Raw genomic sequence first — 24149 nt, 5'->3', positions numbered from 1 at the left:
AAACTTGAAACAGAAGAATGTTTACCGGTTGCTCAGGATAGAAAGGGGAAATCCAATGTGTGGAAGAAATTTGACTTAGTTGTGGAAGCTACTGGAGATCAAGAAAAAGGAGGCTATATGAGCAAGCGCTGCCTGCATATGATGTGTACCAAACAGGTGTTGTCAGATTACAATATTTAAACAGAACGGTGTAAACTACTCTAAATAAAATATAACTGTACCGGAGAGTCTATTCTAACGAAAAAAAAGGTAAAGCCTTTATTAATGTAAAGACTAAAACAGTTGCATGCATTCGTGAATGGAATTGCCAACATGTTGCAGTTTAGTTGCAGTTTATTTATTGTTTAGGTTAATTATTCAAGGCTCCCCTTGTTATGTCATTTTACAACCTAAAATGCTTGATTGCATTTCAAAGTATGAATGACATTAACGAATTATTGATTGATGCAGTAGCCTATAGGCTTTCTTGAAATATAGGCCTAAGTAAGGATCGGGAAGTAAGACAGCTAAACAAGATGCACTCTTAGGCCTACAGCTCGAAGGCTGTTATACAAGGCTGCTATACTAAGCCTACTAATGATAATGACATTACTTATTATTATAATGATGATTCTAATAATAATAATTATAAGAATATCAAGAAAAGGAGGTATAGGAGCAAGAGCTGTGTGTGTAGCCTATTATGTGTGACTAACAGGTGCTGTTATATTACAATATTTCTGACCATTTGGAACAGTGTAAACAACACTGAATATATTATAAGTAATACCAGAGAGTATGTTATAACGATATATTTTTTAAAGATAAAAAACAGCCGAAATAGTTTTATCTGAGTGAGGCTTGAAGCTTACATAATCAGTAGGCTATTAAACAAACCCTCAAACATATATATTTATGGATGATTTATAAAGCCAGGCACATTTAACAGTTAGGCTATTGATTATAGACCTAATTAAGTTGGGGTTTCCTCTCTCCTCTATTTTCTTAGATAATTAGGGCAAGGGATTTTCTCTTCTTACTCCTCTGCTGACGGCACCGCATTGTTCTCAACACCAATATGCTGGGTAGCTTTGCTATTATGCACATAGCAACATGGTCCAGGAAAAGACGCCAGTTCAACGGCGCTCTGAAGATTATGTTTCAGAACCGCAGATACGACCACTATCCAACGCAGGAGAAAGCGCATTTGTTATAAAATAATATGTTTTATTATTAGTGTTGCACAACCATATACAATTTCGGTAGCACGTCGTAGAGTAATGGGGATGCGTGGCCTCAGCAATGGATTAGTCCTCTGAGACATGCGTGAATCAGACGAGTGTCTTGTGTCCATTTGCTACTGCTCAACTAACGAAATTTCAGTCGACCCAGATCTTATCGACCCAAAAATCAAGCCGTCGATTAAATCGGGTAACGCTAAGCTACTCCTGGGCTAGGATAAAAATACTTCCTGTTTTTACTGATTGACCAACTTCCTCCCCATGTTTCTGTTCCAAATGCTATACCACCACATGCTGCACTGGTGGTCATATTGCTTTGACGTTGAAATCAAATTGTATTTGTCACATGCTTCGTAAAACAACTGGTCTAGACTAACTGTAAAATGCTAACAGGTCCTTTTCCAACAATACACAAAGATAAAACAGAAATAGTGACACGAGGAATAAATACATGGTGAATAACAATGAGTAAAAATACCATTGGCTATATACAGGGAGTACCAGTACAGAGTCAAAAGCACAGTATTTCTAGAGGGCATTATTTGTCACTATAAGTATATTGTGTTAATGTGTACCACATACACATTTTAAAACTACAAATAATAATCACCCAAAAAATAAATAATGCTGGATTGATGCAGACAAAATAACAAATCTTGATAAATTCTCCTATGTTTGGCTGTTTATTGGGTTCTGAGAACAACACATTACAACAATTTGTGTTTCAATGAAGACTTACAAATCATTGACATAAGTTATACGGAGTAGTTTAGCAAAGTGTGCCCCTTCAAGTTCTTCAAAGAGCATAGCTGTCACAGGCGGCTGAAGAACCTTCAGTAGAGGTTATAACCAGGGGGCAGTAGGGAATACGGTAAAAGAGCATACAACACTGATGTCTCCACTTGCTTGTTCCAATATGGGAAAGGCTTCAACTATTACAGAGACATCTAACTTCTATAGAGATGCATCTGCAATGAGACACAGGCATTTTTTTGGAATGACTACCATGCACTCTTAGAAAAAAAGGTTCTGGATAGAACCGAAAAGGGTTCTATTTCTTGCTTCATACTGTATATGGCACTCCATATATATGGGGTTCTTCACTGAACCAAAATGGGTTCCATATAGGGAACCAATTTCAGTTCTATATGGAACATTAAGGGGTGCCATATTGGAAGCAAGCATAGTACCCTTTTTGGTTGTATCCAGAACCATTTTTTTAAAGAGTGTGTCTTGGCCAGTCCATAATGACGATACAAGACTGACAGATAAAAAAACGATTAGTTCCTAGGATTTACATGCAACTTTGTCTATGTGCTAAAACAAAGAAAGAAATTGGTTACTGCTTTAAGAACAATGTTTACAATGAACGTTTTTGTTTCCCTAAGAGCTTTCTCAAAAAAAGTCAAACATATTCAAACGTGTTACTTTTACATTTTCCAACTTGTCCATTTCCTTTTCAACCTGATTTCACAATTAAATCTGGAAAAAATAACTTTTCTGAACAGGCTTAATTATTTTAAGGCCATTTATATAGAACTTGAACAGTAACAGTCCCTGCTATTAGTGAAGCCCCGGAGAACAAGATCTAAAACCTAGTGAGCTGTGTCCACATAATGGGAATACGACTTAGAGCAGTTATAAAAGAACGCATAAAGATGATAATTGTTCGTTATCAAAATACTGCAGCTGATTATAATGATACCAAACTGAGGGGATGTATGCATTGGGACTACTGCAATATACCATTTCCGGTGCTATCTAAATTCACTATAAATACAAAAATAATATCACAACAATATCTTTCCGGACATTTTGAGGAGTTTGGGGTTAGGCGGATAGGGGAAACAGAAGAGGAAATCATGAAAACAGAGGAGGCTGGTGGGAAGAGCTATAGGAGGATGGGCTCATTTTAATGGCTGGAATGGAATAAATGGAACAGCACTCCGTTCCAAATATTCCATTCCAGCCATTACAATGAGCCTGTCTTCCTATAGCTCCTCCCACCACCATCCTCTGCATGGGAACACCAAACCAGTATATGTATTCAGAGGAAGAGCAGGTGGGAAGAAAGAGAGTGCATTAGGTATGGAAAACATTGGTCATACCCTTCATTTAATAGCATTAGATGTGGACGCAAATGATACAGTGCATTCGGAAAGTATTCAGACCCATTGATTTTTTCCCCACATTTTGTTACGTTACAGCCTTATTTTAAAATGGATTAAATATTTTTTTCCCTCAGCAATCTACACATAATACCCCACAATGACAAAGCGAAAACAGGTTTTTCTACATTTTTGCAAATGTATCTATATATAAAAATATATATAAAACGTATTTACATAAGTAATCAGACCCTTTGCTATGAGACTCCAAATTGAGCTGAGGTGCATCCTGTTTCCATTGATCATCCTTGAGATGATTCTACAACTTGGAGTCCACCTGTGGTAAATTCAATTGATTGGACATGATTTGGAAAGGCACACAACTGTCTATATAAGGTCCCACAGTGCATGTCAGAGCAAAAACCAAGCCATGAGATCGAAGGAATTGTCCATAGAGCTCCGAGACATGATTGTGTCGAGGCACAGATCTGGGGAAGGGAACCAAACATTTATGAAGCATTCAAGGTCCCCAAGAACACAGTGGCCTCAATCATTCTTGAATAGGAGTTTGGAACCACCCGGCCAAACTGAGCAATCGGGGGAGAAGGGCCTTGGTCAGGGAGGTGACCATGAATCCTATGGTCACTCTGACAGAGCTGCAAAGTTCCTCTGTGGAAATGAAAGAATCTTCCAGAAGGACAACCATCTTTGCAGCGCTCCACCAATCAGGCCTTTATGGAGAGTGGCCAGATGGAAGCCACCCCTCAGTAAAAGGCACGTTACAGCCCGCTTGGAGTTTGTCAGAAGGCACCTAAAGGACTCTCAGACCATGAGAAACCAGATTCTCTGGTCTGATGAAAGCAAGATTGATCTCTTTGGCCTGAATGCCGACCGTCACGTCTGGAGGAAACCTGGCGCCATCCCAACGGTGAAGCATGGTGGTGGCAGCATCATGCTGTGGGGATGTCAGGATCAAGGGAAAGATGAACGAGAGAGATCCTTGATGAAAACTTGCTCCAGTGTACTCAGGACTTCAGACTGCGGGCGAAGGTTCACCTTCCAACAGAACAATGACCCTAAGCACACAGCCAAGACAACGCAAGAGTGGCTTTGGGACAAGTCTCTGAATGTCCTTGAGTGGCCCAGCCAGAGCCCGGACTTGAACCCGATGTAAAATGCTCCCCATCCAACCTGACAGAGCTTGAGAGGATCTGCAGAGAATGGGAGAAACTCCCCAAATACAGGTGTGCCAAGCTCGTAGCATCATACCAAAAGTCTCAAGGCTGTAATCGCCAAAGGTTCTTCATAAAAGTACTGAGTAAAGGGTCTGAATACTTATGTAAATGTCATATTTCAATTTAATTTGTCAACATTTCTAAAAACCTGTTTTTGCTTTGTCATTATGGGCTATTGTGTGTAGATTGATGAGGGTAAAAAACAATTTTATCAATTTTAGAATGTCAAGTGGTCTGAATACTTTCCGAATACTGTACCAATAAGAGTGATCTATTGTGAAGAGAATACGAGGGGAGGGATCCTTGGCGAATAGGAGGGAGATATACTGTTACAAAGGGAGGGTTACATGATGATGGGTAAGAGAGAAATTTGATAAATAGGACTACATGTGGAAAGATTGGATGAGAGAGCAGTCAAACAGTAGCACAATGGCAAGATGCATATGGCCAATGATAGGTTGGGAGATACGTCAGTCAAAGGTTACTAAGTGACTCTGATGTCCACGAAGTGAAGTGATGTCCACAAGTTAAATGATAGGGCGAGAGATGTGTCAATCAGAGGGTGGATGGTCGGTCAGAGATGGGAAACACAAGTGAGCTGTCAGGCTGTGGGGTCATAAAGCTCGACGCCAGACGAGGGCAGGTGCAAATGTCCACCGGTCACACTGGGGAGCACAGAGAGGTCTGGTAGGTTGCTGAGATGAGAACGCAGATCCTTCCGTACCTGGGTCACCCGCGCCAGCTTGCGCTTGTACTCCTGAAACAACAAGAATAGGTGTGAGGAATAATGTGACATTTTTTTGTACAACATTAGAATTGGAGTTGGATATGCTGTTCAATTGTTAGACATAATTTTGGAGTTCACTGTAAACCTTGTAGCTCATTGTGAACCTTGTAGCACAATGGTTCAGAAAGGGAGGATTTACAAAGGAACTTGGACACATCAGAGTAAACTGATGACATTCAATCATTTCCGTTTCATTGTGAACCCCTATTTACATTTTGAATGAAAAAGTGAGTTGTAAGTGGTTTTATATTATTAGTGTGCGTGTTAGTATTTTGTTTATTTTTTACTAAAAATCATCATCATCCTACATCAACCTCTCACATCAGGATCACAGAGGGATGGCAAGGTAAATATTTCTGAAGGACCTTTACTATAACCATTCCGTCTTTAAAGTTGTGAGCTATGAAATCCTTTCATTACATTTCAAGTCACAGAAATAGTAGTGTTCGATCCATTCATTTATTTACTACAGAGAAAAACAGAGGCGTTTCCTTATCTCCTATTTTTAGGGCAGTGTGACTAATCTAGATATTCAAATAAGCATTAAAGACAAATCAATAGTACAGTATGGGAGAAATGCAACCTTATAGGCAAGTCAAGGATATGCTAAGGCCTGTAACCAAGACCCAGTTTGACAAACAACCCCTTAGCAATTGAAGTGTCAGACTCCCCTTTGCTAGCATTGACCCAGTCATGTCGTTAACCCATAGCCTCAATGTGGGGGAGTAAAACCACCCTGAACCCAGAGTACAAGGTGGGCCAGAAAATATTCAAAGCCAAAAGACCCATCACTTGAAGGCATGTGTTTAGAACTTGTGGTGGACAACTCTAGTCCTGGGGAGCTGCAGAGTTCCGCTTTTTATTCCACCTGATTAAACTCATTGTGGTCCAAATTAATATGGATTACTTTTATTATTACAAGGGATGATTTGGTGTGTTAGTGCTGAGCGGGATCAAAATACGTCCCATACTGCAGCCCTCCAGGACCAGAGTTGCCCACCCCTGGTTCAGGGGCTTGACAATTCAAATTGAGAAGAAACCAAAATCATATTTGCAGAACAGTAAAAAAAAGATCAAACTATGAATATAATTTACACTTGTTGAAAATACTTTCAATGGCATTTTAAGTACCCCAGTATGAGTACGAATATTATTTAGAACTTTAGATTCAGTTTATAACACTCTAGCCATCTGTGAATGCACTTAATTTCAAATAAATGGACAAATGTCACATGGGCCTGTCTGTGTGCGTTGTGTGCGTTGAGTTTCCAAATGTTTAAGAGGCATAAGACATTTGACTCATATTGTACATTTGAGGCTACTGTTAGAGTACACATTTTAATAGCTTTCAAGTACATTTTTCTGCTGTAGTTTTTGTTATTTTGTTGAAGTCATGACCTCACTGACTATTTGCAATGTGAAGTATCTGTTCATGAATGACTACCAAAGCTGGGTTTTAAAAATGTGTTTTAGTTATCGAAAAAAAACATATGTCTTATGTAATAACATAGCAGGTGAAGTTTGATTGTTTTTATGCTAAATATGTATTTAATATAATGACACTCAAAAGTAAAGTCAATCAAATTGGACTGGAGTAATGCAATGCAACCCCCACCAGTACAAACACAAGTAGCATCAAATAACAGCACTCACAGATTCAGTTTTAATTTCTCATTTATTTTTCTTTATTACAAGAGAGATTTGTTGAATTGCAGATACACTGCAGATACAGAGACCAGGAGACGTGATCTTGCTCAGTTCCTGTGGGTAAAGGCTGGACAGTTAAGCATTCAGCAATTACAAAACAGTCAATTGTTCTCCACAGTGTATTAGAAACCAACGGAAATAGTGTGTTGTTGTTTTGCAAGCAATTGGGTGAGATGTCATCTTTGCTAAAGCCTTCAGGGCCTGAACTAACCATGGGTGAGGAAGACACCACTGATAAGTGGAGAGAGGCATAATGACTTGAATCCTATCTTGAGGTAAACATGTAACTCAAACCATGGTGCAAATCTCCCATTGACAATGTGGGATTTGCATGAAAGGTCCAGTTAAGCATGTCTATGTCAAGTTTAGGAAAGGCCAATTGAGTTTAAACTGAACAACTATTTTGCCCCATGGATGTTTTCTTTGGCAGGGCACAGAATATTAATATTCTTCAGAAGAGTTGCTTTTTGCCAAGCACTATTTTGAGCATTCTTTGTTCAATTCCATTGGTGAGATGCAAAACATACCATTTGAAAGGGTGAAATGATACAGGGCTACAAGAGGAAAATACATGCTACAAAAACAGAAACACACAAAGAGTGAATGAAACAACATGCGAGACAGACAGACACAATAAAGATGGAGAATGATAGAAAAGGGTGTGTAGTGAAAAAAGAAAGGTGATTATTTACTTCTAGTTTCTGCTCGTTCTGCACCAGGCCGTCCCTCTGGCTGTGTAGAAACAGGGTGAGCGTCCGCGTAAGCTGCCGCCGGTCGTCGATCTCCGCCGCCAAACGGCCGCTGAAGTCCGCCAGCAGCATGCATGCCTCCTCCACCAGCCTGGACAGGCGCTCACCCTGCTCTTTATCTGAAACACACAGAGGAGGGGGACAGAATGGTTGAATGGTTCATTGGGGCACATCTCATCCAACATTTAAGTGTCTTCAATGATGACAAATGATATCAAGCACTGGTGTGTGGGTGTGTGTGTGTGTGTGTATACACACACGTTTTATTATACTTGTGAGTACCAAAAGTCCTCACAAAAATAGCAAACCAACTAAAATTCAGAAGTGGGCACATTTTGCCGGTCCTCACTTGTAAAAAGGCTATTTTAGCCTTAGGATTTAGGGTTAAGGTTTAGAATTAGGGTTATGGGTCCAATCAAGTATAGTAAGACATACTTGTGTGCATGTGTGGGTCCAATGAGCATTGTTGGGTAAATTACATCCCCAACCTAACAGCCCTTCATCAGTTGTGGTTGACTGAGGTGGGACTTAACATGTGATTGAGAGATTTATTAATTGTATGGCCAACTAATGTACAATGGGCTCTATTTTCGGCTGGCGTTAAGGTGGAGCTAGTGTTAAAACGCACGTTAGTTTGCAATTTCGTCATTTAAAATTGCCGCACTGGCATTTTCCATCCCTAACGCCAGGTACAGCAATTCACCTGTCTTATATCAGCTCACTTAACGCTCAAATGGGAGGGGTGGAAATATTTAAGGTGTGTCCTTAAAAACATGATCCAAGTTTCTATTTTCAAGCTAGGATAGGATACTTAAGATCAACCAAAAGCTGGTTTTAATGGTAACACAGTTGGTTATGATACAGCATATCCAGCTGTGACACACACTGTCCATTTGAACAAGAGTAGCCTAATGTGATTTTAGTGCCATTATACTTTGTAATTAGAACCATTAAAAAAAGTCCCCCCCCATTTCATTTCGTTAAAAACCAAGCATAGCCTCCTCTCCTCTCAATTAAGTTTTTTGTTTTGTTATCCTGCCCAACGCAACCGTGAAGTAGACAAGACCGTTGATAAAGAGTTTGGCCCCTGAGACCCCTGGGAAATAAATCTTAATCACCAAAGCTTTATTCAAATATAATGTTTGAGAGGAGTAGAACAGTGATCTGACATTCCCTTTCTATATATGCATTGTAGGCAGGCCCACATTATTTTAGTCATGCAGGTCCCGTTTTGGAAGTGCCCCCCGCCCACCCTACGTGTCCATGCCATCATTAAAAGAGAACCTTGGTGAATACCGGTGAACCTCGTATTAAGAAGTTATCTGTAACAATGGCTTGTTTTCTGTTTAATATGTTCAAAACCCAAGCCTGCCCATAGGCCTACTATAACTAAGGCTGGTTCAACAGTAATGCGTGTCTTTTTTATCATTAGAGTTTACATTCATTCATTGTTGTTGTAAAGAAAAAGAAAAATATGTAACTTTTATTACAATCAAAAAACAAAACAAGCAGTCTTATTACAATGATTCACCTGGTTTTATGGTAACAACGTCCGTAGTGCACATGCAACTTCTGGGGATGTGAAAATGTGATATGATCTGTAAGATGTTTCCGATTATGTTCATAGAACATAGGCCTTTTTTGGGAGCAGTATAACGTGAGTGGACATCCTCCCTTTCTCTTTATAGTGGATCTTTGTCCAGCCACTGTGAAAAAGTTTGGATGTGTGTTAAACTCTCCATAGTCTGCGTTGTTTTAATATTATATACCCACGGGGAGAAATTATGGTGCCTGTTGTTTTGTTTAGAACGTGATTATAATTACTTGTTCTCTTTGTAGGCCTTATCAATAATGCATTTAACCTTGTTTTTTTACTATGTTTAGTATGTCCATGCTCAGCCATAATGCAATTTACAGTAGGCCTAGCCCCTATTTCAGTGTCTCAGCTATTGTAGCCACTTAGAACAATGTGGACTGCAAATATCTTCATGTTAACTATTTAGCCAAGATTGGCCTACATTTTGTTATTTCGTTTCTGTGAAGCCATTTAACAAACTATAAAACGGACTAACATTGGAATTGATTCCAAGGCAATACATAAAAGACCATAAATACACAACTTGAAGCAAACCACATATTTCGCCATGGCGCACATTTTGATTGGCCAGTGAGGCCTCGACACACTCACACCGCGTTTATTCATCAAAACCCAGCCCTTTCACTCCAACGCCAATTGTACGTGAAAATAACATCAATATTTCTGACGCAACCCTGAACATATAGCGCTACCGGCGGCACTTAGATTTACAATTGCGTTAGGTTTGTTCAAATAAAGCCCAGTATGTTTAACAACATATATTTAACCTTTATTTAACTAGGCAAGTTAGTTAAGAATAAATTCGTATTTTACATTGACTGCCTACCCCGGCCAAACCCTCCTCTAACCCGGACGACACTGGGCCAATTGTGCGCCGCACTATGGGACTCCCGATCACGGCCATTTGTGATACAGCCCGGGATCAAACCAGGGTCTGTAGTGACACCTCTAGCACTGAGATGCAGTGCCTTAGACCACTGTGCCACTCGGGAGCCTTACATGTAAAACAAAACATTTCACTGCACCTATATGGTGTATGTGACAAAACATTTTGGGTTTGTTTAACTGACTGTAAGTAGTATTTATATGTAGCATGGTGTCTGTCTTTGTTTTTCCCCAGAGGACAGCACTAACACGGTCCATTCCCTTCCAAAAACTAGGCTATACACACAGCTGGGTCAACTGCACCCTGTACGCCACCCCTTCCTACAACAGCATTCTCTGGAGCATGGCTGACTGTAGCGAATGGGAGTGTGGGATAGAGGTGTGTGCCAGGGCCTACCTGTGATCCTGTGCAGCAGTGACGTGTCCTGCACCTCAGCAGGCAAGGAGGAGATTCGCTGTCGCAGTGCTGAGTCCCCAGAGGCTGCATTCTCAAGCTCCTGCAGGGCCCGGATTAACTCTGCCGTCTGACGGGGAAGGGAGGGGCAGGCAGAGGAGAGGAGAGGTAGGAGGTCAGGAAAATGGAGAGGAAAGGAGAAGGAAGAAATGACAGCGATGGGGGATAAAGGAGAATAGTCCCACATTGCAGTTAGAAAGTAGGTCAAACATTTAAAACAAAGAACTAACAAGGCAACTTGTCTTAACAAAGTAATGTGACTACCAAAACTATTAAGTTACGTGCGATACTAAGAGGTAAATGCAATGAAAAATAACCTCTGTTTGGTTAAATTAATCTAGCCATTACACCCCCCTGTGAGGGGTTGGGTTGGCCTGTACCTGTGGGGGCTCCGCGGGGGAGCTTTGGGAGGCCAAGTCCTGGTCGTCCAGTTGAATCTCCTCATACGGCCTCTTCTTGGCCTTCTTCTCTCCCACTGTGGAACATGTATACAGGGTGAGAGATCATGGGAACAGAGAGAGATGGAAAGAAGATGGCATGATACTATTTCACATCCTTTATTGACGCTCACTTATGTGAAGTAATGACTATGGAATGCCAATATCTCCTGTCAAGCATACTATGTTTTCAGATCAGAGTAGATGGAGAACGGGACAGGGGAGAAAGCACCCCGTTTTCAGACGAGGAAGCCACTGAGCGTGTTGAGACAAACCGGAGGGGTCTTGGTTAGGAGGCTACTTACACAGGACGTGTGAGAGCTGGTCCAGCAGGTTGTTCTCATACACAGCCCTCTCCTGCCAGATGGACAGAACCCGGCCCAGCTGTTTCTTACAGGGGTCCTCTCCTTCCCTGCACGCACACATACACACGTCTAATTTCCATCAACAGGCTCATGCCCCAACTACTACTGTAGGGAAAACAGTGGGAGACAGATTTAATTGTGCATCTCACCCCTCACCTGGACACATGTTTGAAGGCATCAACAATGACAGGAGCAAAGTCCTGAGTGAACTCAGGTCCTTTCTTCTTGCTGTTCTGGATGACGTCGTTGGCGAGGTAGAGGAAGGTGAGCTTCCTGGATACCTTGGCTGCAGACACAGATCAGTCAACTGTGGGAAACTGATTTAGAGCAGAGTTAAACTATACAAAGCCTAGCAACACAGGCAAGTGTCAACAAATGCATCTGCTAGGCTTCAACTCAGTATACCTTTCTTAACACTCAGGCATACTACACAACATTAATTTAGAGCCCACTTAGGCCTTAACACGTAAACACAGGCTGACTATAAGAGCAGAAAAGTATGACGCTGCATAATATAGCCTAATTTACATAGCCCACACATAATGCAGTTGACAAACAGTTGTTGTTATATAGCTCTATTGTATGAGGAAGATCTGTCTCTAGGCGGATAGGGGGTTTTCTTTCTCCAAGGCTAAGCAAAGAAACACATGCTTCTCCCTGGTTCATGTATTGAGAGAGCAAATCAACCCCAAGTGACACGACTCCCCCCCCTGTACACACACACACCATGGTGACAAGGAGCCCTTATGAAAAAGAGGACCTTTTAGGAACTGCACACCACTTCTAATTTAAATCCCAGCTCCATTAATGCGCAAGAGTCTATAAAGAGGGCCTAGATGTATCCTTCGCAATGGCTCACAGCTTTGATGTACCGACACTGAACTGTGAATTGGAGGTTTAGACAATCACTGACTGTACACAGCACAAAATCAGACTTCGTAGCTGTTCGTAAGGACTTGAAGCCAGAGATAGCCCTTTTTGTGATTTGTGGTTAGTGAGCATCAAACACCAAGCACAGCGATGACAACAGGAAATAAGAAACCTAGAAAATGTGACCACAACTCTGTCCACGAGTCGGCTACAGAGAACCCTCCAAGGCAGAGAAATGAGATGACATCCGATGCTATTCCCAGTCCAGAGAAGAGTCAGCAGCTCCCAAAATACAGAGGGCCAACTGGGATATCATTAGGCCAAAGGAAAATATAATTTACCCAAAGGAAAACCGAGAGCATGCATCAAAATACCACTTCCTACCAACTAGCTAGCACACAAGCTCAGACCTCATACATTTATATCTATGCAGTAGGCAGGTACCGGTAAGTTAATGTCATACACAACAGATGGGTTTTTTAAAGCTTTATTTGACCAGGTATATTGATTTTACTAGGTAAGATATATGCCAATGCAGATTGTCCTATTCCCTGGTACATTTTATGCACATTCAACATCTCTGATCTGATCACCAATTTCACATGGCAAAACACTACAAATGACCTGAGCTCAATCAACAACAAAAACATTAAAGCCACCCTGCATCTTTCTACACGTCAATTTGGAAGATATAACAGTTTCCCAAAGGTATTCACACATTGAGACCTTGTGGCAGTGTAGTGTGAGAAATCCTTAGATACAAAGGTCATATATGTGTTTCTAGGTCTTTTACTGTGAACTTTTATTGGCAAAGCAGGGAATGTAGGCCTAGATGAGTAAAATAGGTAGACTAATGTCACTGTCACCCTATTTCACAGATATAGCCCATGGCTCATGTGCAGTGATGCAGAGAAGTTCGTGGATCAGCACTTTATGAGCAGGTGCATGCAGCACACACAAGCTAACTACATGTGTAAACGATGATGGGTAGCAATGCTGACCCTTGGTCACATGTGGATTAGCTACCTTACCCTGCTTTTAAATTGAACATACTAGGAAATGTCTGACAGTGAAGTAGGGTCCCAATGCGAAGGGCTCTTTAGCTGTAACAAGACTGCCTGGTTTTAGGACTCAAATGACTAACTAGTAGCTACTGCCTTCTCGTTCACTGTCTGAGCAATCACTCCAATGACGTAACTTTGATATACAAAATAGCTAGGCAGTCCAACTAAATTTCAACTTTACAAAAGATTAGACTTGTGAGCTAACGTAGCTAGGTGGCAGCTGAGTGGCCTGAATGGGGCCTCGCATCAGTCTAGTTATCCATACAAGCAAAGACCTTGCTTAGCAGGGTGATCGTTAACCTCTACACTTGAATGTAGACATGCCTCCACCGTGTGACGACGACTACCCCACCCCTGGCACTGTAGGAGAGGAGCGAGCTAGCTAGCTAAACAACTAAAGTTAAGCTAACTAGCTAGTTAGTAAGCATTAATAACTACACTTTAATAACTACACTATGAGCAAAAAAAGTATCTAGCTACAGTAGCTAGACGTAATTTAAATTAGAGAAAAGTTAATGGCATATTGTTAGCTAACTAGTAGCTGACGTTAGTTGGGATGTGGTGTGAAAGAGCTGGCTAGCTACACTACAGTAACCTTTGCAAGTAAACAAACATAAAATGTTATCTAACGTTAGCTACACTTAATAGACGGTTTACGTTCATTCCTAACTAACTGAACTAAACTTGGAGATAAATGTTATTATTGATTAATATAGTTTAGCTAGCTAACATTACCTTTTTTCAATTCGTTGAACCAAACGTTGACGATGGTCTTCGAGTGTTTTCTATGATGGATAAGCCACAGTGACAGAGTCTGGACACTTTGTTGGGAATTGCTAAGCTCCGATAGTTTCTTTTCCAAAGCTGCCTCTGAAAAGGCCGACATGTCAACGATAATGTCAAATAATGAGAAAATAGTTTTCTACCAGATGTTGGATGCTAGCTAGGTCATACAGCTAAGGTTAGCAATCTACCTACCTACCTAGCTAGCTAGCTAGCTAGCACTCAATGTGTTGTGCAAAAGCTACCGCCCTGTGACTACCGACGGACGCAGGGTCATTTGTGTCTGTTTAGAGTAAAATGTATCTAAAGTATACACCACGGTTGCCAGGTCTAGCTAAAACGTATATATACTAATGACCCCTGAATACCCTCCCACAAAATTGTTATTTCGCAGCAAGAGAGGAGTTGCCACATTTGTCCATTTAACCATTTTTCTATAAGCAAATTAAAAAGGAATATCGAAGTAATTTTTATCAACCTAGGCTAAGAAGCAAACTTCGGTTTACAATTAAAATAATAATTATTGCAAGTTTAAGAATATGTCGCAAGAGAAAAGATAAATCACACTTACTAAACTCTCCAGATCATTTTCCATCAATGGATGTTGATTTAATTTGTTTTGACAGTTATGATTAAGCAATAAGGCCCGAGGAGGTGTGGTATATGGCCAATATACCACAGCGAAGGGTTGTTCTTAAGACATAGCCCTTAGCTGTGGTATATTGGCCATATACAGTGCATTCGGAAAGTATTCAGACCCCTTGACTTTTACAGTTACAGTAAAAGTTAGTTACAGCCTTATTAAAAAATGTATGAAAGTTTTTTCCTTCATCAATTAAAAAAACCACACCCCATAATGACAAAGAAAAAACAGGTTTTTAGACATTTTATAAAATAAAAAAAACTGAAATATCACATTTACATAACAATTCAGACCCTTTACTCAGCACTTTGTTGAAGCACCTTTGGCAGCGATTACAGCCTCAAGTCTTCTTGGGTATGAAGCTAAAAGCTTGGCACACCTGTATTTGGGGAGTTTCTCCCATTCTTCTCTGCAGGTCCTCTCAAGTTCTGTCAAGTTGGATGGAGAGCCTCTCTCCACAGCTATTTTCAGGTCTCTCCAGGAATTTCCGATCGGGTTCAAGTCCAGGCTCTGGCTGGGCCACTCAAGGACATTCAGAGACTTGTCCCGAAGTCACTCTTGCGTTGTCTTTGCTGGGCCCCTGAGTGGCGCAGCAGTCTAAGGCACTGCATCTCAGTGCAAGAGGTGACACTGGTTCGAATCCAGGCTTAATCACATCCGGCCATGATTGGGAGTCTTTTTATTTCAATAGGCATAGGCTATTGACTAATATCTGGGTTTATAATTGCAATTCAACTTTGCAATGGTTTGCTGAGCTAGATGCAGGTAGCCTATAGCCCCTGTCAGGCAGACATCTCATTTCAGGGAAAAGTCCACAATGAAACGGGCATTAAATGTGGAGAATGATACATTTGCGATAGAGCTGTGACCATGATCACAATTGATGACTTCCAATTTAATTAACCAAATATGGCCATTAACAATGGCATAATAACACAAGGCTACAACAATAAATTGGCATAATAACACAAGGCTACAACAATAAATGAGTTATAGGCAATTTATTAAAACCGTTTACCAGCTCCAGGTGGGCTGCACAAGTGGCACAAATTGATTTGCAATGACTCCATTCATATCGTAAATTCAACGTATTTATTGTAGCAAATGGTAGGCTATACAATGCCATGCCATATCAATTAATAGCCTACTTGATGGCCAACAAATGCAAATGTCCCCCATCATTCTCCACATTTAATGTCATTTTCATTGTGGACTTTTTCCCCCATAACAGAAGCACGCGAGGGAGTTCCATAACTTCAATTTTAAATCCTAGATCTGAGCACGAGTAAAACCCTTAGCTTGACACGGTTATCCGTGAGAAAAGTCGGCATTAGAATGCAATTTAGAATGTATCTCAATCAATCAAATGTATTTATAAAGCCTTTTTTTTACATCAGCAGATGTCACAAAGTGCTATACAGGAACCCAGCCTAAAACCCCAAACAATGCAGATGAAGTCGTTTTCCAATGCTTTGTTGCTGTTATGTAAGTTCTAAAGCGTTAATATGTTTTATGGAAAAATAATGTCTCCATAATGACATATCTAAATAGCCTACCTACAACTGGTAAAAAATTGTCATGACGTGTTGCTCTGTCGCGGTGACTCAGCTGCCTCTGCAGCAGCACTATCTCAACCAGTGCTCTCAACGCACACACACACCCCTCTGGCCCTCCCCCTCCCCTCCACTCCCCCTGTAACAGCCTAGTAGTCAGCAGCAGCAGGTCACAATGAAATATACTGTATTAATATTTTTTAAGATAAATGCCATGGCAGCCGCAGTGCAATTTAGAATTATTCCAAAAACCCGCCCCCTACGATCAATAGATTTTCATCGTTTTCAAAGTAGCCCAATTGGCTAGAATATCACGAACATGGCAACCCTGATTTTTTTTAAAACATTTTTTATTTAACCTTCATTTAACTAGGAAAGTCAGTTTAGAACAAATTCGTATTTACAATGATGGCCTACCCCGGCCAAAGTTGTGCCAATTGTGCGCCGCTGGGGCTCCAATCACGGCCAGGTGTGATACAGCCTGGATTCAAACAAGGGTGTCTGTAGTGACGCCCCAAGCACTGAGATGCAGTGCCTTAGACCGCTGCGCTGCGATAAACACACTGGCCCTGTTAATTTATGTGAATGTCTATTTCTGTATTTTCATTGGGTCATTCTAGAAGGAAGGCGGGATCTGGCTAGTAAAACATTGTTAGTGTTTCATTCTTACATTCTCAAGAACTGTGTTGGTGTTACAGGATGAAGACCAAATCAATGATTTCAAGAGATATTTCAGAAAACTATCATGAAAAAGACAGAGACATTTGATTACAGTTAGAAACACAATATTTAAATTTGGTCTGTTTATGGAATAAGGATAGGGTAAAGGCTGCATGGCAGGGACACTGACAGCACCATGTGATTGATCACAGAGGAACTTCCTCATCCTCAGACAGGTGGATTGTTGCGATCATTGTTAGCAGACAGGATGATTTTGGGCCTGTGGATGACAAGGTGGCGTTTAGAAGTGTCCTGGTAGTCAAAGTAATTGAGGTTGAGTTTCGTTGCTATCCTCCTGCCCTGGCACTCCAACAGCTGTGAAATAAATATACAAATATTCTGTCATTTAAGTGGATGAGCAAGGGAAGGAATGGGCAGTGATATAGACAACATACTACATTATGGTCAGATGTTTACTAAAATATATGATTGGTTGATGAGAAGTAGGCCAGGGCCCATATCTAGGATCAGTTTTTTCTTCTAGATCATAATGAATATGATTATATGGACAGATCCTAGATCAGCAATCCTATTCTGAGACGCTTCGTCACATAGTGGCAATAGTAATTCTGTTCAGCAATGATACCTCATATTTCTCTGAGAAGCCACTGAGTTCCCTCTCTTCAATCTTGTATCCATTCAGCATCAGCTTGTACATCAGCAGTACCTGTCCTGAAATTATGTCATGAACATTTGCCTGCAATGCCTTGAAACTTAAATCAGTCCTTTTACTGGACATCCATTCAAACTATCTCTTCACTTTTGTTTTGATTATCTGAGCACCAATAGCCCATGACTGATATGAATGATCACAATTCCCCACTGACAGAAAAGGAGTAACAGTACTCGGACCTCACCACTCTTCTGCGCTATCATGCGTATGTAGATCTGGTGCAAGGGGCCCCTGTGGCGTAGGTGTGTGTGGATGTAGTAGCGGTACTCCTTCTTCTTGTGATCGATCACCAGGCGCCGGCGGAAGGCCCCGGAACAAACCAGCCACAGAGAGAGACACATGCTGAACACCAGGAACCCAGTATACTTGTGATGGTCCTGAACCAGGAAGAGGTAAGCTTAAAGGTTATGGTAAAGGTCAGTCGAAGGGAGAACGACTGAAGAAAGGACTAGGACAACAGTTAATGGTATGAGATTTATAACTGCTCACAAAAGGAAAACTAAACATGTGAGATGTGTTTACAATTCTCCCTTTTCAACCCGTATTAAAAAAAGAGAAATAGCATGTCGGGCAATTTCAGGTTGTGTGCCTATTCCTCATGGGAGCACTCACACACCCCAAACTCCATGTTCATGTAACAGGCAGTTCCAATGGTGGAAGCGATCAGTAGCAGTGAACCTTTCCAGATGTTTTCATGCAGGTATTCAAGAACAAACACTGCAACAAATCATATCACCATCAACCAGAAAACCAACCAAAGGACCATTTGAAAACAAATCAACTGAAACAAAATCATTTGAGATAGCAATAAAAGAACAGTTAAATAGAAATGAGAGACGTCAACGATAGATCTCTTACCGTCCTTCACTATAGTGAATGGATAGCAAGGGTTGTTCTTGATCTTATCTGTGAGTGCTTGCTCAGTGGCATTGAACTGATGGTCCCACGTGCCAAAAATCCCGATAGTCATGGTGCTAACAGGCTAAATGGAGAGGGTTACATGAGAGAAAACACAATGTCAATAATTGAAAGTTGCACTACAGTGTCATTTTAGTGTAAAGAGTGTATCATGCAAAATACTCACACTCGTTATGCATGTTTTAGTCAAAAATACATGATGTTCTGTAACCAAATCCCTAAACCTTCTTCTCCTACAGTGGAAGATGGAAGACAGTAAATTGACAACAATAGGTTGTCATGGTAACTAAGTAATTATTGTTGTCTGATAACATTCTAGAGCCCTATTATTTCTATTCTACTGAGCTCCCCTAAAACAGAAAGTGTTCATAGCCCAGAGCTGTGAGTTGAAATGTCTTACAGCGTTCACAATGATTCTCTGGGGTTGCAGTTTTGCTAAATCTGTCCTCAGGGAGTTAAATGTGGTGTGATCACCAATTTTAGCATCACGTGAATGTGCTCAATAGCAAGGTCCATATAGCATGCACAATCGATTTTGTATTTTCACTCGTTCAATTTGCAAAGAAAGGAATCTGTTAAAAACTCACAATAAACGTTGTTTCAACGAGTCAAATGACGTTTGTATGTATTCCTCAGAGATCCTAGAAGGTAACAAGACTTCACTATATCATTAAGGGTGTAGTATATCCTATAGGACACCATATTTTGTCAAAGAGAAATGCCTTCATGGCACGGCGATGACGCGGGCGGTCAACACCTGAATGACTGTATCTTTGTCAAAACAGCACTGTCACGACTTCTGCCAAAGTCGGCCCCTCTCCTTGTTCGGGCAGCGTTCGGCGGTCGACGTCACCGGTCTTCTAGCCATCGCCGATCCACCTTTCATTTTCCATTTGTTTTGTCTTCCCACACACCTGGTTAACTTCCATCATTACATGTTGTGTATTTAACCCTCTGTTCCCCCCCATGTCCTTGTCCGGAATTGTTTATTGTAGTGCTTATGTGTAACAGGGTTATATTGGTGATTCCCCTTGCCACTTTATTGTTAAGCCAATGGGTTTTTGGTTTGAGTTTGTCTTGCCTTCACCTACTCAACATGGCATCTTATTGGCTGGTTTGCGTAGCTTGCTTACGAGGGGGGATGTTCCAGTTAGAATCGACCCAGTGAACAAGCACCAAACCAGCGGTAAGTTGTTGGTTGCAAAGCACTGTACATCAAAAGTGATTTTTATACTCTCAAGTGATGATTTAAATGTACAATTTATATCAAATTGTTTGTACATGTTATTCGAACATCACACATAAGATGCAGTGGTTTTTGGAGAATATTTGTTGTGCATTTTGTTGTAGAGAATTCCCGCCAGTACTAGCTAGCAATTTACCGTGTCTGGTGGGGGGGGGGTTTCATATATTTTGTACAGTGCGTGAGTGCAGAGTTGGATGGTGAGACGTGCATTGCATGACGTGCAATTTTGTGTCGTTCTTATCAGGTACATTGTTAACAATATTATATTGTAATTGTATTATTTTGGTAACTGCCCAGTGAACAAGCACCAAACCAGCGTGCGTGAGTGCAGAGTTGGATGGTGAGACGTGCATTGCATGACGTGCAATTTTGTGTCGTTCTTATCAGAATAAAGCTACATGACTGGTGCTACATGTTGGAGTTCCGTGTCGATGACTGATTGTACACAACGCAAGACGAGTACTGTTACATATGCACGTTATGCTGGTGTGTAACGGGTTTTGTTTACCCATTTATTTATTGTTCTGTTTACGGTGGTTTTGTTTATTAAACTGCGCCGTTGTAAATCAGTTTTTGCTGTCCTGCGCCTGACTTCTTTGCCGCCAATACGCACCCCCTACAAGCACCAATTGGGGTAAAACAGAGCTAGCTGGATAGCCAATGAGCTGGGCTTTACGGGAGTATCCGGAAACCATGCATATGTCGGAAAATGTAGCTACTAACCTTGTACGACAGCATGCCTTTTCATTTTGGACAAAAATTATAAATATACTCAGTTATAAAGTTCTGAAAACTGGTTGTTTTGCAAATGTTGAACTTATAATATGGCTACTAATACTTGGAAAGCTAAATCAAAGTCCAAGTATACAGATTTGACGATATTCTTGCAGAAAAATGTTATATGAATGCGAATGTCTCCATCATGATTTGCCCATCTTGTGGACACTATCGGAATTACAACCAGAGTGATGGCAAGAACTGTGACCTTTCTCTTGCATTTCAAAGATGGTGATAGAAAATGACCGGTTGTTTTTTCTTTGTATTTTATTCCATTGTTTTATATTCTCCTACATTTAATTCACATTTACACAAACTTCAAAGTGTTTCCTTTGAAATGGTACCAAGAATATGCATATCCTTGCTTCAGGGCTTGAGCTACAGGCAGTAAGAACTAAGAACAGATATAGCCCTTGGTTCACTCCAGACCTGACTGCCCTCGACCAGCACAAAAATATCCTGTGGCGGACTGCAATAGCATCGAATAGTCCTCGTGATATGCAACTGTTCAGGGAAGTCAGGAACCAATACACGCAGTCAGTCAGGAAAGCTAAGGCCAGCTTCTTCAGGCAGAAGTTTGCATCCTGTAGCTCCAACTCCAAAAAGTTCTGGGACACTGTGAAGTCCATGGAGAACAAGAGCACCTCCTCCCAGCTGCCCACTGCACAGAGGCTAGGTAACACGGTCACCACCGATAAATCCATGATTATCGAAAACTTCAGCTGGCCATGCCTTCCGCCTGGCTACTCCAACCTCGGCCAACAGCTCCGCCCCCCCCGCAGCTACTTGCCCAAGCCTCTCCAGGTTCTCCTTTACCCAAATCCAGATAGCAGATGTTCTGAAAGAGCTGCAAAACCTGGACCCGTACAAATCAGCTGGGCTTGACAATCTGGACCCCCTATTACCAGCCTGTTCAACCTCTCTTTCATATCGTCTGAGATCCCCAAGGATTGGAAAGCTGCCGCAGTCATCCCCCTCTTCAAAGGGGGAGACACCCTGGACCCAAACTGTTACAGACCTATATCCATCCTGCCCTGCCTATCTAAGGTCTTCGAAAGCCAAGTCAACAAACAGGTCACTGACCATCTCGAATCCCACTGTATCTTCTCCGCTGTGCAATCTGGTTTCCGAGCCGGTCACGGGTGCACCTCAGCCACACTCAAGGTACTAAACGATATCATAACCGCCATCGATAAAAGACAGTACTGTGCAGCCGTCTTCATCGACCTTGCCAAGGCTTTCGACTCTGTCAATCACCATATTCTTATCGGCAGACTCAGTAGCCTCGGTTTTTCGGATGACTGCCTTGCCTGGTTCACCAATTACTTTGCAGACAGAGTTCAGTGTGTCAAATCGGAGGGCATGCTGTCCGGTCCTCTGGCAGTCTCTATGGGGGTGCCACAGGGTTCAATCCTCGGGCCGACTCTTTTCTCTGTATATATCAATGATGTTGCTCTTGCTGCGGGCGATTCCCTGATCCACCTCTACGCAGACGACACCATTCTATATACTTCCGGCCCGTCCTTGGACACTGTGCTATCTAACCTCCAAACGAGCTTCAATGCCATACAACACTCCTTCCGTGGCCTCCAACTGCTCTTAAACGCTAGTAAAACCAAATGCATGCTTTTCAACCGTTCGCTGCCTGCACCCGCACGCCTGACCAGCATCACCACCCTGGATGGTTCTATAAGTACCTAGGTGTCTGGCTAGACTGTAAACTCTCCTTCCAGACTCATATCAAACATCTCCAATCGAAAATCAAATCAAGAGTCGGCTTTCTATTCCGCAACAAAGCCTCCTTCACTCACGCCGCCAAACTTACCCTAGTAAAACTGACTATCCTACCGATCCTCGACTTCGGCGATGTCATCTACAAAATTGCTTCCAACACTCTACTCAGCAAACTGGATGCAGTTTATCACAGTGCCATCCGTTTTGTCACTAAAGCACCTTATACCACCCACCACTGCGACTTGTATGCTCTAGTCGGCTGGCCCTCGCTACATATTCGTCACCAGACCCACTGGCTCCAGGTCATCTACAAGTCCATGCTAGGTAAAGCTCCGCCTTATCTCAGTTCACTGGTCACGATGGCAACACCCATCCGTAGCACGCGCTCCAGCAGGTGTATCTCACTGATCATCCTTAAAGCCAACACCTCATTTGGCCGCCTTTCGTTCCAGTTCTCTGCTGCCTGTGACTGGAACGAATTGCAAAAATCGCTGAAGTTGGAGACTTTTATCTCCCTCACCAACTTCAAACATCTGCTATCTGAGCAGCTAACCGATCGCTGCAGCTGTACATAGTCTATCGGTTAATAGCCCACAAATTTTTACCTACCTCATCCCCATACTGTTTTTATTTATTTACTTTTCTGCTCTTTTGTACACCAATATCTCTACCTGTACATGACCATCTGATCATTTATCACTCCAGTGTTAATCTGCAAAATTGTAATCATTCGCCTACCTCCTCATGCCTTTTGCACACAATGTATATAGACTCTCTTTTTTTTCTACTGTGTTATTGACTTGTTAATTGTTTACTCCATGTGTAACTCTGTGTTGTCTGTTCACACTGCTATGCTTTATCATGGCCAGGTCGCAGTTGCAAATGAGAACTTGTTCTCAACTAGCATACCTGGTTAAATAAAGGTGAAAAAAATATATATATTTAAAAAAATGTTTAGGCAAAAATTTAAAAAAAGGGGGCTATCCCTAAGAAGGTTTATTAAATGGACACAACATTGGCATTGAGGAATACACCACATCAGTCATCGGCTTCATCAATAAGTGTATCGATGACGCAGTGACTGTACGTGCGTACATATCCCAACCAGAAGCCATGGATTACAGGCAACACCCGCATTGAGCTAAAGGCTAGAGCTGCCACTTTCAAGGAGCGGGAGACTAATCTGGACTCTTATAAGAAATCCCGCTATGCCCTCAGATAAACCATCAAACACCGGCTGGTTTACACCGGCTACACCGGCTCTCTGCTACACCGGCTCTGACGCTCATCAGATGTGACAGGGCTTGAAAACTATTACGGACTCCAAAAGGAAACCCAGACGCAAGCTGCCCAGTGATGCGAGCCTAACAGACGAGCTAAATGCCTTTTATGCTCGCTTCGAGGCAAGCAACACTTGCACGAGAGCACCAGCTGTTCTGGATGCACCACTTGGATTTGATTTGACAACAGACCAAAACCTGAAGGGAGATAACAATGTATGCATGCTGCATCATTAGCCATAAAACATAAATCTGGACAACAGATAACTGAGGATGACTCCATTTGACCTCCTTAGAGAACAACATTTTACCTTGTGGTGTCTCGGTTCAAATGTGGCAAGCAG

At 41.7% G+C, this 24149-nt stretch overlaps 2 protein-coding genes across 8 annotated transcripts; both read right to left on the bottom strand.

The window, feature by feature from the left end:
- Positions 1 to 4716: 4716 nt before the first annotated feature.
- LOC109903363 (regulation of nuclear pre-mRNA domain-containing protein 1A) lies at positions 4717 to 14630 on the bottom strand. Of its 3 annotated transcripts, none has more exons than XM_020500012.2 (7): positions 14214 to 14624; positions 11701 to 11830; positions 11485 to 11591; positions 11123 to 11217; positions 10686 to 10812; positions 7750 to 7925; positions 4717 to 5320 (listed from the first exon to the last, which is right to left on the bottom strand). In XM_020500012.2, exons 1-7 carry the CDS (start codon positions 14362 to 14364, stop codon positions 5165 to 5167), a joined length of 942 nt encoding a protein of 313 aa, XP_020355601.1. In that variant the 5' UTR covers positions 14365 to 14624; the 3' UTR covers positions 4717 to 5164. The 3 variants fall into 3 exon arrangements, with proteins under 3 accessions (XP_020355601.1, XP_020355603.1, XP_020355602.1); XM_020500014.2 differs by lacking the exon at positions 4717 to 5320 and adding an exon at positions 7007 to 7111 and having other exon boundaries at positions 14214 to 14630; XM_020500013.2 differs by lacking the exon at positions 4717 to 5320 and adding an exon at positions 7007 to 7124 and having other exon boundaries at positions 14214 to 14627.
- A 1260-nt stretch (positions 14631 to 15890) lies between these two features.
- On the bottom strand, positions 15891 to 19597 carry LOC109904653 (transmembrane protein 249). Of its 5 annotated transcripts, none has more exons than XM_020501837.2 (7): positions 19356 to 19593; positions 18935 to 19001; positions 18709 to 18832; positions 18467 to 18567; positions 18035 to 18227; positions 17764 to 17849; positions 15891 to 17492 (listed from the first exon to the last, which is right to left on the bottom strand). In XM_020501837.2, exons 3-7 carry the CDS (start codon positions 18818 to 18820, stop codon positions 17346 to 17348), a joined length of 639 nt encoding a protein of 212 aa, XP_020357426.1. In that variant the 5' UTR covers positions 18821 to 18832; positions 18935 to 19001; positions 19356 to 19593; the 3' UTR covers positions 15891 to 17345. The 5 variants fall into 5 exon arrangements, 4 of the variants coding, with proteins under 4 accessions (XP_020357426.1, XP_031644791.1, XP_031644792.1 ...); XM_031788931.1 differs by having other exon boundaries at positions 18035 to 18122; XR_004202900.1 differs by lacking the exon at positions 18467 to 18567 and having other exon boundaries at positions 19356 to 19597.
- Positions 19598 to 24149: the final 4552 nt, after the last annotated feature.

Source organism: Oncorhynchus kisutch, linkage group LG14, assembly GCF_002021735.2.
Source record: "Oncorhynchus kisutch isolate 150728-3 linkage group LG14, Okis_V2, whole genome shotgun sequence".
Classification (NCBI taxonomy): domain Eukaryota; kingdom Metazoa; phylum Chordata; class Actinopteri; order Salmoniformes; family Salmonidae; genus Oncorhynchus; species Oncorhynchus kisutch.
This window is presented reverse-complemented; position numbering and strand designations above follow the sequence as displayed.